A 15,555-nucleotide genomic window follows, 5' to 3' on the forward strand; every position below is an offset into this window, starting at 1 on the left:
CATTGGGGAGAACAGCAATGCCAGGATTGATAAACATCTGAAAATATAAAGATGTGACAAAACGAACCAAGAGGAGGATGGTGAATGTTCTGGTACTTCCAGTTACAATGTATGGACGTGAGTCGTGGACTGAAAAAGGAAGACGATTGACAGTTTTGAAATGTAGTGTTGGAGATGAATGTTAAAAATTACATGGACTGCAAGAAGAAAAATAATAATAATTGGGGGAGGGAATTAGACTTCCATGTACATTTGAAGCTCTGACGCTAAGACAGAAACTGTAGTATTTTTGGACAAGTCACGTGTGCAGAAAACGAAAGTCTGGAGAAGTCAACCATGCTGCGTATGGTCGAGAGAGCAGAGGAAGAGGCAGACCTTGTATGTGCCTGATGGATGGGGTATCGGCTGCAACCATGCTGTCTCTACCAGAGCTTCGGGAATTGGTGCAAGTTAGGGATGTTTGGATAAATCTGATCATGAATGTCACCGGAAGTCAGACACGACTTGATGGAACAAGATAACTGGATAAGTGTTACAAACAACTCGTTTCTTAATGATACTTTACAGCTTCCAGTTTACTCTTTATGCCTCTCGAATGCTTACTTTGTCCCATGCCCTTCTCCTGTGTCCCCACCATGCTTGTGCTACCTTTATTCCAACCTTTCTCATTTAGCTCTTCTACGAGCCTCGATATCTGTACCAAATAATCAGGATGTGATGTCTTGGTCACCTCATGGGTGTTCATCCTGCTGTACTAATCAACGGCTCTTTGATGTTCCAGCGACAAATCAAAACGACACTCTCTGAGCAGTGGAGAAAAATAATTTGTCAAGAGATCAGTGGAGTGGGATCGACATGATGAGCGGGTGCAGTGCCAGGTCGCAATGAGAATAACAATGCTAAAGAGTGTGTCACGCCTACGGTTCGAGAAAGGCGTGAAACATGCTCACTCTGAGGACAACCCCCCTTCCCCTCTCATACACACTCCTCTCTCCCTCCCACGTTCCGAGCATGCCATGGTGGGAAGCGCGTGCTGCTCGCTACCTGCTCCGCACTCCCTGATCGTCTGAGGGACCTCCCACCGGGTCCAGCAAGGGCACGATTTTCATCAAAAGAGACTCTAGCAGATCATCCGAGGTCGACGTTTGGGAAAGCCTGCATTTGCTGGAGGTTGCTGTTCGAAATAGCTCATGTTTTGGAATAGCCGACGAGTTCAAAATAGCTTTATCTTGGAGTTGTTAGTATCTAGTGAAGGTGGGAGGTTACCGAGACTGATTGGTCGGTGACCGGACCGACCTGTTGTTGTAATAGTGTTAACACGAAGCAAGTGTGGATGCCATTGCTGCAACGACCACTGGCTGAACCCCCTTGGAGGTTTAGCGCCGGTGTCTGAACGACCAAACTGACTCCAGGATGGCGTTCAGCTTCGCGACGTTCTGCTTCATGCTCGCGCTGGTCCTCTGCTCGGCACTCATATTCTTCGCTATTTGGCATGTGAGTTCTCCGGTCGAACAACGCACGTCTCAAACGTTTCCCACCGGCCACCCCGCCTCATTTGGCAGGGTCTGCGATGTAGTCTTTGGCAAGGGATCGGCGTCGGTCATTGTAATCTCCGACGTGGTACTCGCGCACTTGGCCCAGTGACTCGGCGAAGAGCGCGCACATGCCGGAGAGCCAGTATGCGCAGCACGTGTCGGGACAATGCGCGCATGTTTCTCTGGATTTTCCTCGTCTTGTGTGTGTGTGTGTGTGCGTGGAGACAAAACCGCAAGGATGTCAGGAAAGACCAAACGAGAGCTCCATCATAAGAAGTCGGCCCTTCTGAGCCACAGTGAAAGAAAAGTATATTGCACAAAGAAGGTCGACACATTAAATGGTGGTTCGACCTTTCTTGCTTGTGCCACGTCCTCTATAAAAATGAGCGAAACTTGAATGTCGTCACAATGCAAGTCAATGTCAAATCCACAATGGTTAAGACTGATGAGTTATTATGTTATTATACAACTGTCTAGGCTCATGGAGGAGCTAAACGATGAAGGACAGCAGGTTTACAGAAAAACAAAGGGTACTTGGGGGTGGAGGCGGTAGACATACATGAGGAAGGGAGAAGGAATAACACAAAAACAAGAACCAGTAGTTTGGAGAGGAACAGAATGGGAAAGAATCGTTGTGTGTAGATGAGGTCATGGATGTGCATGGGGAAGCGCATAAGGTAGTAGTGGGCAGCGCATTTGAAAGACTGAAGTCAGCAGGAAAAAAAACAACGGACACAGGAAAAGGATTCCACAATCAAGAGAATGATGGGGTGAATTAATGCAGTCGAAGGGACTGTGGGAAGCAACGACCTCGACTTTGGGAGGGTGAGCAATGAGCCTAGACTTTGGGATGGTGAGCGGGTGAGAGTTTTTAGAGGATATGTGTGACCTGCCTGGAGTGGCTTGGGGAGCGCGGAGATAGGAGAGGGCAAGAGGAAATAGGCCAGATGTAAGCTTCTATTAAAATGGAGCCCACCAACTTGCCTCTGCTGGGAGAGCAACAATCCTTGGGATTTAGGTTCCTGCCTTGAGATAACAATGATGCACAAGGCCTTGTTTGTTTGTTTTTTGAGTGCCTCATCAGCAGCACCATCTCAGAGTGGCGAGCCATACTCAACTGAAGCTCTATCTGAAAGCCTTGTACACAGTGCTGCTCGGTGCGGCTCAGGAATGCCATGTCTCAAAAGAGATCATTCATATATGACTCGTACGATGATTAGAGATATCTTCCTCCCACAAAAGGTTATGGCAGATAATGAGGCCAAGGAGTTTCAGGGAGTGCACCTCTCTTCATGACTCTCCAGTAGAAGTGGATCGAATATGTCGTTTTTCCATTGTCAACCCTTGTGGAGAGGCAGTGTAAAAGTGGGTGACTTGTTGACGTTGAAGGTCATGTCCCAAGTAGCTGGACCAGCAGCTTTTCTTTTCTAGGTCTGATGAAAGGGATTCAGCAGCGGGTGGTCTGTCGTTTATTTTCCCTTAGATTTCGAGTGAAAATAGCTCTTTGCAAATTCGGAATCTGACACATAATTGCGACATTAATGAATATGTTGGATGGGAAAGTTTTCTTTGCTAATTGGAAATTGTCTGGAAACGTCATGTTTACTTTGTACCTTGTAATAATATATATATATATATATATATATATATATATATATATATATATATATATATATATATATATATCCAAATATGGGATCGGACAATCTTTCTGATCAGTAAACTAAGAATAGCAGTATCATGCCTTCTTTGCATTTCTTTATCAATATGGAGCCAAGGCAAACGCTGTCAGAGGCCTTGTATTTAATGCATGCACACCAGAGTGGAGAGTGAGGAGGATCAATTGAGATAATTTAATTAGGACAAACAAAGAAGGATGATTGATGAGGGATAGGAAGTAGGAGGGTGTAGAAGGAATTCAGAGAGAAGGGAATCAAGTTTGAGGGGAGGTAGGAGTAAATGACTGGAAGGTAAGAGGTATACAGCGAAAAGGTGCCCTCATTCTTCCCCACATCCGTTGGTGCTCAAGTCTCCCTCTATTTTGTCCCTCAAACCTTCCATGTGTGTGTCCCCCCCCCATCTCTTTCTGCTTTTACTTTTATGTTACATCCTGAACCATTCTATGTCTCTCCTTCACGAGCCTCGACTGTATGTACAAAAAAACAAAGGTGGGGAGGGACAAGGATTAAAATTCCGCAATTTTGCATATATAATATATAAATACCCCGTGCAATGATTTCCTCATCAGGATGCATGCATTTCCCATTGTATTCATTACGCTGGTTTCTACAACCCTACAATCCCATTGTGAGTGTTCAATATTGTTGACCATTGTACAGAATCGGGGCAACCCAGACAAAATCAGTTTCAGCAATCAAGGTAAAACCTGTTGTTTCAGTATTCCAGTGAAGACCAGTTTCAGCATTCCAGGTAAAACCCGTTTCAGCATTCCAGGTAAAACCCGTTTCAGCATTCCAGATAAAACCCGTTTCAGCATTCCAGGTAAAACCCGTTTCAGCATTCCAGGTAAAGCCCATTTCAGCATTCCAGTTAAAACCAGTTTCAGCAATCAAGGGTTAAACCAGTTTCAGCACTTAATGTTAAACCAGTGTTCAGCATCCCAGGTAAAACCCGTTTCAGCATCCCAGGTAAAACCCGTTTCAGCATTCCAGGTAAAACCAGTTTCACCAACTCAAGGAAAACTCGTTTCAGCATTCCAGGTAAATCCCGTTTCAGCATTTCAGTTAAAACCCATTTCAGCATTCCAGTTAAAACCAGTTTCACCAACTCAGGGAAAACCAGTTTCAGTTAGAAAGGTTAAACCCATTTCAGCAACCAAGATTAAACCCATTTCAGCATTCCAGGTAAAACCTGTTTCAGCATTCCAGATAAAACCTGTTTCAACATTCCAGGTAAAACCTGTTTCAGCACTTAAGGTTAAACCAGCTTCAGCATTCCAGGTAAAACCAGTTTCAACAATCCAAGAAAAACCAGTTTCAGCAACCAACATTAAACCACTTTTAGCATCCCAGGTAAAACCACTTTCAGCATCCCAGGTAAAACCACTTTCAGTATCCCAGGTAAAACCACTTTCAGCATCGCAGGTAAAACCACTTTCAGCATCTCAGCTAAAATCCATTTCAGTAATCAAGGTTAAACCAGCTTCAGCATTCCAGGTAAAACCAGTTTCAACAATCCAAGAAAAACCAGTTTCAGCAACCAACATTAAACCACTTTTAGCATCCCAGGTAAAACCACTTTCAGCATCCCAGGTAAAACCACTTTCAGTATCCCAGGTAAAACCACTTTCAGCATCGCAGGTAAAACCAGTTTCAGCATCTCAGCTAAAATCCATTTCAGCAATCAAGGTTAAACCAGTTTCAGTAAGCCTGGTGTTGGCTTATTGGTTTGGTTGGCTAACTTGGGATTTTAGGGTCCTGAGTTAGCTTCCCTTGGTCACTGAATTAACACCAGGTGGGGTTGACTCCGCCTGTCATCCTTCTGAGGTCAGCAAAATGGGTACCAGTGTACTGGTGTAGGGGCACAGCATCGGCGGCAGAGTCGTGCCCCAACAAAATGATAGCTACCCAGCAGCCAAGCTACCATATGCAAGCAGAAAAGAAGAAGAACCAATTTCATCATTTTAGGTAAAACCCATTTCATAATTTGAGGTAAAACCAGTTTCAGCATCCCGGGTAAAACCAGTTTCAGCAATCAAGACAAAAAGAAAAGCCTGCGATTAAGGAATTGTGAAGAATAATGTGTCATTGGACCCTTAAGCAGGTTTATTGAATCCATAACATTGATATAGTTTGTAAGCCACAAATGAACACTTGTCTTAATGCTTGTTTTTCAGGTACATACTGTGGCCTATGATGTTTCCATGTCCAAGTCAATCGTCTTTATATTATTACCTCTGCAACCGGAGGTGGATGAAGGTTATGTTTTCACCCCTGTTTTTTTTCTGTCTGTCTATTAGTCAGATATGTCAAAAAGTTATGGACGGATTCAGCCAAAACTTGGTGGACAGGTTTGGTGTGTAACAAGGACTAATTGATTTGATTTTGGTGAAGATCCGGATACTATAATTTTTTCAGTGATTCTTCACCATTGAGAGATAGGGCCGAAAACGATATATAGCACGATATCTCAAAAAATTATGGATGGATTCGGACGAAACTTTGTGGATGAGTTGGGTAGGTGATAAGATCAAGCGGATTAAATTTTAGTTCGGGTGCAAATGCAGATCCCGCCTATCAGTGGGCTACAAAATATAAACTGTTCAGCCTGGCAGAGGTATGTGCACTCTCCCGAGTGCCGTTCTAGTTACTAGTGAATTGCGCTTGCATTCTGAAAACAGAAAATAGCAAGTAAATGAAGAAAGAGTGAGTGAACAGTTGAAGTATGAGAATGAATATGAGCATGAAAATTGAGAATGAGGTGCACATTATTTATGTGAAGTCCAAGCTCCACCTCTCTCGAGATGAGAAAGTGACATCACCCTGGCACGACCCAAGCTCTGCCTTTCTGTATGAGTGAGTGAGGATCCTCCAGCTGACTGTTTACTGATATCCTTGTTCAAGGACAGTTTTGTGTTTTTTTTTTTTTTTTTGCTGAATCGTGGCTTCAAGTTACATAATTATGCTAAATTTAAACTTTCTAGCCCACCATGAAAGTACTAAAAAATTTATATCAGCGAGTGATTAGAAAGAGCTTTAAATATTGGATAGATGTCTGGACCCAGCTAAAACCCATGAGGCGAGGCAATGATTTGGCAAGAGTGGGTAGCGCAGAGAGAAGGAGAGGCTGTTTATAATGGAAGAGTAAGGTGGAAGGCAAAATTGGTTATATTGTCATTATTATTTGGGTACCAAGCCTACAAGGCTGGGTAACCTATTGTTTTTCTTCTGTTTATTATTATTTTTATCATTATTTTTATTCCGCCGGCAATTTTCAGGGTTTTTTTTTCTTTAAAATTCATTTTCCCGGGAACTGTAAATCCGAGCGACACAAAATTTTCACCATAGTATGTATCTTTTTTGATAGCATAATTGATTGATCATTACGACGTCATAGGACAGGTGATACGGGCGCCATCTTTGAAAAACCGAAAAACTTTGGGCCTCTGTAGCTCTGAAACCGTGCAATGGGAAAAATTGAAACTTGGCACATGTTAAGAACTCCCTATGGGGAACACTAGTGATTGATTTTTCGTGATGTCATCGGTGAAATGGTATCCCAGTGAAAATTTGACAAGGTGAATGCTGCATCGAAAAAATTTGAAATTTCTTGAGCATCATTGACGCAACAATAGAAAAAAATTATTACGACCTCATAGGTCACTTGGTTTGGCAGCCATATTGTTTTTAAATATCTATATTTTTAATCTTCATTGGAACGGCTGGACAGATTTAGGCGAAACTTTACACACACATTCCCCATTTTATCCTTTTACAAGTTTGTTAATGTCTCATTAATAGGTCACATGGTTTGGTAGCCATATTGAATTTACCCTAAAACTTTCAAACATCTCCAGAACGGCTGGTCAGATAAAGGGGAAACTTCAGAAACATATTCTACATGGATAGGGGATATAAGTTTGTTTATGAGTAATTGATAGGTCACATGCTTGGACAGCCATATTGGATTGAAGAAAAATATTAAATAATGTTTTCTCTGAAACCACTTACCCTATCGACGCGAAACTTTGCAACTATCATCGAACACCATGGCTGGATATATGGTAAAATTATGATGTCACAAGTCACATCGTTTGGTGGCGATCTTGGATAGAAAAACGCACCTTGTCTGATCAACACGAAACTTAACAAACATTATCCCCTACCCGATTAGAGGGAGAATCAAAATTTATGATATAATAGGTCACGTGGTACGGCAGCCATATTGGATTGGAAATATAAAATTAAAAAGTCTTCTTCTCTGAAACGGCCAAACAGATCAAGGCAAAACTTTGCAGGTATGACCGTCTCTCCATGACGAACAAAAAGTTCCCATCTCCTTTTGATGTAGGTCAGATGGTTTGGCAGCCATATTGGATTGAAGGAAAACTATTAAATAATATTTACTCTGGAACCGCTGCGTCAATAAATGTGAATCTCCAGAATTTGAATCAAGACTGTATGGGGAACGTATGTTTTAAATTTCAACTCAATCGGCCACATGGTCTGTCAGCCAGAATTATGTAATTATTTGAATGTAAGAAATTTTATGTTTTTTTTTTGCATAAGGCTCACTTGGCTGCACTTGCATGCATTTGAGGGTACAGGAGTAGCAATTCAATTAATACCGATGATGGCCCCAGGAAAAATGATCTACTGTGTGCATAATAAATGGATGAAACTTGGCCTGTTTCTCAGCGCATAACTTATGAATCCCACGTTGTAGAGAAACGTGTGGGGCCTCATTAGACTCAGGGAAATCCTGCTGATGGTGTCCACATTTATTACTTTTTGTTCAACTTATTTAAACACCAATTCAATTGCTTCTGACTGTATTTAGGAAAAAGGGCTAACAGCTTACGTAATAAATAGATTCAATGTGGTGTGTTACTGGGTCCAGAACTCATCAATCTCGCATAGTAGAGAGACATATGGGGGGGGGGGGGCTTTGTATTACTCAGGGGAGTTCCGGTTTACCCTGTGAATCCATGGTGACATTTGTTGCTTCGTGTTCAGGTTATTTAAATGCCAATTCAATTGATACCAACGATGTTCCCAAGAAAAAGGGCTAATTGCATATGCAATAAATAGATTGAACACTTCATGTTACTCGGTCCGTAATTCGTCAGTCCCGTGTTGTATCAAAGCAGGGTTGTGTTGAAGCCGGATGTCTTGTTACCCGGTCATCACTGCCGGCAGTTAGGCCAAAAAAAAAATGTTGCATTGGCGTAACGGGTCACTGAAAAATAGGGTAGGTCGGTCGGGATCTTTTATTTTTTTTTTATTTTTTATTTTTCCTAATAAATCCCTCCCAAAATCTCCCCCGGCTCGAGTACCACCCTTTTTGTCGGCGGGTTCTGTCCGAAACACTTCCGGGTTTTTGCGATCGCGATCGCAATCAACAAGATATTTGAAAACGATAGCAAAACAACAAAAATAGCAATAAAATAGGGTCGGCAAAATTTTTCGATAGCAAAAAAACAAAAAAAAACGTAGGGTCGGTGGAATTTTTAGGGTCGGGCGGGTTACGCCAATGCAACATTTTTTTTTTTTTGGCCTTATGTTGTGGCAGTTGTAGTTATTATTATTATTATTATTATTATTATTATTATTAAAGCATCCTCATTGTCATAACTTTATTTCCATGACAAACACAACTATTAAAACAGATATATAAGAACTGTTAAAAAATTTTGTCCATACCATATTCAGCTCAAAATTATTTTCACGAAATTCTAATGTGGAACATAATATTATTCTATGTGCCTTAACAACTCTAAAACTATCCATAATCATAGAGAAAACGATACTTGAAGTTGTACTTCTCATCGAAAAATCCCACTTAGGAAAGCTATCTTATATATTATTTCCGAGTTTGTGGTTTCGTGTCGCGCTATCTTCGACTTTGTTCTGCGCTCGAGTAATGTGATATTCGGCTTACATTATCTCAAAGACCATATGAGGTGCATGGTACAAAAAAAGTAAATAAAATGGTTCTGAAACAGTGAAATCGTATTCCACTTACTGCATTAAAGTAAAATTACTACTGATACTCTGCATCAGTTCCTTTCTCAAACACACCCACCCCAACATGTCGCGCAGAGCGCGGGTTATGCTAGTAAATATTAACGACGTGATGGAGATAGAGGAGAAACGGCTCCCAACTTTGTGGAGCAGCTTATCTTCTGCTGTGGTGAAATACCAAGGAAGAGCAAAAAGGATTTGGGTAAAGGGTATTGTACAATTCTATGGCGACCTGTTTGCAGACTATGCATTGTGAATTTGTCGGCATGTGCGCACACACACACACACACACACACACACACACACACACACACACACACACACACACACACACAATCATTGGGTTGTTGAGGTCACCAGATCAGGCCTCACAGTTCAGATCACGAGCCCAACATGGCCTTGTCTTCATCCAAACCTCCAATCATGATTTTTATTACTCGCTCTTTCCACTCATTTGTTGCTGGGATGGTCAAGTGCATCAGGTGAATTCAGCCGACAAAAAAATGCCAATGTTTTCCAACTCCGCGCAGCAGATTTTGTTATGGTAACGAGCCGCGTGTGCAGATTCAGCAAATACAAGCTTTCTTCAAGCTAAGCCAAGCTGACTCACCTCATCCCTGGTTCTGGTGGTTAGGGCGAGCGGTGAACCGGTGACGCATCATGTCAGCCATACACACAAACTTGGCAGTGACTCACCACATTTTATATCGGCCTACACGACCAACATGCATCTGACAATTAACATGGCCATGTGCACGACAGCATCATAGGATCATTGTCTATTATCATGTACAGTAGTTTAATATATATATATATATATACTTTAAGATTAAGTTACGAAAGTTGATTGACACAACGGTTGTGTGAACTGTCGTGTAGTGTCTGAGAAAGGAGAAAAGGGGGGAAGGGGCATGGGTTGATCATTCCCCACCATACCTGAGGTTCCTGGGCCACTGAACAAACAGGTTGGGAGTGGGTGCATGGGGACCGGTGGGGAGGAGGAGTGGTGTTCTTTGACCATCGTGCACATCGTGCAGTTTCCACCTTTACAGCTCTGTACCACAATCTATATCAAGTAATTCCATTCCTTTCCATTGGGACCATATTCTGTACAGAGCGTTGGTGCTGCCAAAGCAGTCTCTTGGGCTATTGGGCACAATCCTGGACGGGTCGACACTCCAGCACAGGATACTCGATTGGCTCAATCATCCGAGCATGCATTTACTAATTTCGCCGACCTCGGAAGGTCATGACAGGCTAAATCAACCCCACCTGGTATTGATTCATCGGTAGGGGGTAAATTCAACAGACAAGTGGGATTTGAACTCAGGACACGAGGATTCCAAGCCCACCAGTCGAACCATTAAGCCAGGCATATTCAATTAATGTGATAGCATGACGGCCCTCCACGTATTTCACTTGCACTATTTATCAAATATATATTTCATGATTCATGTAACTGCCATTTCCTTTTAAATTCAGGTGTTTCATTCAAAACTCACTGCGAGCTCTGCTTACAGCCTCATTGCTGTGTCGAGGCATATCAGGATGAAATGAATACAAATGATTCCATGGGTAGGTGTTTTAGACACTCCCTTTGAAGCCAAACTAATAGTAGGTTGAAAGTATTGCAACAGGGTACTTGTTATTCCCAAAGAGTGCACAAACAGTTCTGGGAGGTAATTATGTGCTCTGGGGAAGAGTATTTTTGAGGGTATGTATTGTGACACATGCACTGCTCTCCATCTCCATGAGTAATACCAAGTACAATCGGCTGCTCATGTCTTGCATTACTAATGTATTGCAAAATTAATTGCATCTTTTAAGTTAGGGAAGTATGGTATCATCCTCCGATATATATATATATATATATATATATATATATATATATATATATATATATATATATATATATCTTCTTCTTCTTCTTCCTCTTTCGGCTTGCTCCCGTTAGGGGTCGCCACAGCGGACCAACTGTCTAAATTCGTTTTTGTTGTCCGCATAATGATTTGGCATAGGTTTTTACGCCGGATGCCCTTCCTGACGCAACCCTGGTCGCCTCTTACAACACACAGGGATATGGTACACCTATTCTAACCGGGGCATACACCGGGCCCAGTACAACTGGTGCTCATTTCGCCGACCACGGAAGGATGGCAGGCTGAGTCAACCCTCTGGTGTTTTCGACTTGGTTTTATTTATATATATACATATACATACATATATTATTATATATATACATATACATACATATATTAATTCAGTGTCCCAACGGGGCTTGAACTCAGGACCTCTTGGGTCCCAAGCCACTGCCCTAACCACTGCGCCAACACCAGGCTTAGATATATATATACATAAATATATATATATATATATATATATATATATATATATATATATATATATATATATATATATATATATATATATATATATATATATATATATATATATATATATATATATATATATATATATATATATATATATATATATATATATATATATATATATTTGTATATATTATATATATATTATGTACATATGTATGTATACATATATATATATATATATATATATATATATATATATATATATATATTTATGTATTTATACGTATATATGTATATTGTATATACAGTCGACCCCCGCTATTCTGAACACTTCTGGGACTGGACGAAAATGCGTTCATATGCGGGGTGTTCACATTATCGTGGATTAGGGTATCAACTGACCATGAACGCGTCATCTGTATTCGATAGATCACAAAAGTCGTTTAATCAATACATACACATCAAAATACACATTCCACAGACAAAATGAGCACGCAATTATCGGCATTCAGTAGTAATAATACAATTATTCGAATTATTTGCCACGGAAAGATAGAAAATTGATAAGATCAAAATTGACAGCACGAGAATCAAAATTTGAAATTTTTACAATTACTTGTCTCTAAGCCAAGATGTTATAAAACTCTGTGGTTTCGATTTGGCATTCTCCAGGACATGAACTTGAGCGGAATGTTCGATTCTTTCCAAAGGAGCGAGCAACTCTGCCCATCCTTGATTCAGAAAGAGAGTTTTAAGCTTTTGCACACAACTGAGTCCATCTTGTACCATCACCCGCATGTCTTCCACTTCCTCTTCGTCCCCATTCTCTTTGTCCACATTCTCTTCGTCATTGTCTTTCCGCATTAAATCGTCCTCGCAGTCATGAACGCGATACCACAGTATCGTCACACCGAACGTATTCCTCGGGGGTCACGTCGTCACATACGCCAATCTCTGCACCGCGCGAAATGAGCTCGCGCAGGCTGAGGTCATCGTCAGCGTCCCAGTTACTATCGGGTGACTCGGAAGGGAAGCCGCACTTGACGAAGCACTTGGTGGTCATCGTCGGCTGGACTTGATCCCATACATTGCTGCTCCACTGAACAGCATGGAGAACGTTGAAGCTCTTCAAGATTTCGTTTACGTTTGAAGCGGTATCGATCTTCGACAGCATGTGCCGGAGCAGCCGTTGTTTGAAAAGACGCTTCAGGTTGCTTATCACGCCTTGGTCAAGGGGCTGCAAGACCGACGTAACATTCGTAGGCAGGAACTTTACGGTCACGTTCGTCAGTGTCACACCCATTGGATGAGATGGCACATTGTCTAGGAAGAGAAGAATCCTCCGCCGTTGGTTTCACATCTTCTTGTCCAGCGCTTTCAACCATTCAACGAACAACGCCGAGGTCATCCACGTTCGTTTGTTTGCTGTCCACGACATAGGGAGGGAATGGACTTTGATGTTACGCGGCCCGCTAACTTTGGCCGGAAACCGCACCACTCCGTTTCTGGCAAGGTCATCTCAGACAGCAAAAAATATTCCGCTCCGACCCCACGACATGACACGAATAGCCCACACCGAAATTGATGCGCGAATCGTCCCGCAAAACCTCCCGGGCCGTGCCCTGGCGACCGGCCGAGGGTCCCGCATGCCCGCTCAGGCATCTGACCAGTGACAATCAACACGCCCGCTCTATGTGCGCCAACGTGGCCAGCACTGTACAACATTCCTCTGCTCGATCGCAGTTTCGCTGGCCGGAGAGATGAAAAGACGTTCACCATCCGTGGGGGAATCCGCTGCTACCAGCGAGGGCCAAAGGTACGATGTTATGGCTAAGTCCATGCATGTTTCGTGCAGTACGCGTGGATCCGCCATGGCCTACGTGGTCAGTGCTCACGTTCGCCCAGTTCTGCTAGAGTGTGCGCAGGGCGAACACTGATATGCGTCACATCTTGAGGAAATACGATACAAAGTCGCGAGCGGTGCATTCGTGCCCTGCTTTATACGATAACGAAGTTGCGAGCGGTGTGCGTGTCTGCCTTCTAGCACATTCCATGCAGTGAGCGTGGTTCGGCCATTACGCACGTGGCCAGCGCTCACGTCTGCACGACTCTGCTCATGTGTGCACGGGGCAAACACCAATATCTATCAGATATTTGGTTGAAAAGGAACACGCCACTTTTACTTTGCACACTCGAATCCCACCCAACGTGACGTGGAGTCGCCTTTATCGGCCTCCGTATGCATTTCATGCAGCGTGGGCGTCGTGCTTGCTGTGTTTCCTGTGTTGAGAAAAATACCATTCGTGCAGCCTCTTAAGAGGTATTCATTCACATGTCTTTTTAATGCAACCGGCAATCTTCCCCAGATCATCGTAAGCTCGAGTTGATGATCCCAGACTGCCAAGTGCACTGTATGACTCACTGCACACATTGGGTTGAGGGCTCGCTTGGGAACGGGGCTCTGCACTGTTACTGCTTGCGCGTCATCGTTTCCTTGCAGTGGCGCTACACGCGCTGGCCTCTGTAAGGCCCCATCTCACAGCGAAGGTGCACGTGGCTCACATTTACCTCAGGAATAATCAGAAAAGAAGAGGAGGGATGAAATGAAGAAGAGATTATGTAAGCAAACCTCGCTATGAGATCATCGTAACGCACGCCCCTGTTGTCCCACTAGACAAAAGGGAAGGGACTATCTACACGTATAATAATGGCATAACTGTCTTGGGACCACTATCTGTTGGATGCATGCGGTTCCGAGAACCGCAACTATATATATATATATATATATATATATATATATATATATATATATATATATATATATATATATATATATATATATATATATATATTGTTACAAATTCTGACCTCTAATGGCAGCCGCATCGCCCACTGCACAGACAATTCAGTCATGACCCTCCTGGAACTACCGCCAGGAGCCAGTCACGGGTGGGGGTTTAACCTCACCATGATCGTGCCAATTGCCCACCCACGCAGGATAAGGTTGCTTGGCAAATTTGACCTACCTAAGTACCTGCGCAAGTAGTCAACCGGGTGATCGTACCTTGCCGCAGGTCGGCCTAGGACACGAACCGCTTAAGCGGTCCGTTACGTGCTACAGTGATAACCGAGCGGTGTTATCGCCGACCTCGACGGATGTGATTCTCTTCTTTACCCAGGTGTTCAAACCCTACTACTCATTCCACGATGCAAGATGGCACTTTCAATGTGGTGAAAGGAGGATGCGACGAACGGGATACGTTGCACAGAAGGACATTTATTTACAACAACACGTATACAGTCATGCAATATACAAGCGACAAATAGAAGGCAAAAGCAATACCACCGAATACGATTATTATTTATAAGCACAGTCACTTACACAGTTTCTACTTGGCAGGACACGGCACCACAGAATGCATACAAAAACAAAGAAAAACGCTCCCCATAGGCAGGGAGGTAGACGGGGTTCATAAACCTTTATGGCACGGGACCTGGAGGACCGAACGTGTCCCGTGAGACCGAAGGGTCTTACCCCCGCCCTCGTGGCGCGATGGTGGGCAGGTCGCGACGTCGACTCCCCATGGCCTTGCGTAGCTGCGCCTGACCTCAGGCCCCTGGCGTGGTCAGCGAGCTCTCTCCTGCTTTGCTGCTGGTGCTTTCACAACCTACGACCGAACAAGAAAAAGATGGAAGGGCAGAAGGGGCTTCAGGACCAGAGAGAGAACGGATAATGGACCACAGGGCGAGAGCTCATGGACCAGAGAGAGAGAGAGAGAGAGAGAGAGAGAGAGAGAGAGAGAGAGAGAGAGAGAGAGAGAGAGAGAGAGAGAGAGAGAGAGAGAGAGAGAGAGAGAGAGAGAGAGAGAGAGAGAGAGAGAGAGAGAGAGAGAGAGAGAGAGAGAGAGAGAGAGAGAGAACGGATGATGGCCCACAGGGCGAGAGCTCATGGACCAAAGAGAGAACGGATGATGGCTCACAGGG

The 15,555-nt window shown here is 43.2% G+C and overlaps 1 protein-coding gene across 3 annotated transcripts in view; it reads left to right on the forward strand.

Annotated features, from left to right (window-relative positions):
* The first annotated feature begins 982 nt into the window (after positions 1-982).
* LOC147020002 (protein cornichon homolog 1-like) overlaps positions 983-15,555 on the forward strand; it is a 95,813-nt gene continuing 81,240 nt past the window's right edge. Inside the window, exon 1 of one of the 3 annotated variants that reach the window (XM_085894912.1) lies at positions 983-1,494. In XM_085894912.1, coding sequence (XP_085751038.1) covers positions 1,414-1,494 — 81 coding nt within the window. In that variant the 5' untranslated portion in view covers positions 983-1,413. The remainder of the gene's footprint in view (positions 1,495-15,555) is intronic. The other 2 variants (XM_085894913.1, XM_085894911.1) reach the window with 2 other exon arrangements.

This window comes from Eptatretus burgeri, chromosome 9 (genome assembly GCF_056783735.1).
Source record: "Eptatretus burgeri isolate ZD-2024b chromosome 9, Ebu_testis_v1, whole genome shotgun sequence".
In the NCBI taxonomy this organism is placed as follows: domain Eukaryota; kingdom Metazoa; phylum Chordata; class Myxini; order Myxiniformes; family Myxinidae; genus Eptatretus; species Eptatretus burgeri.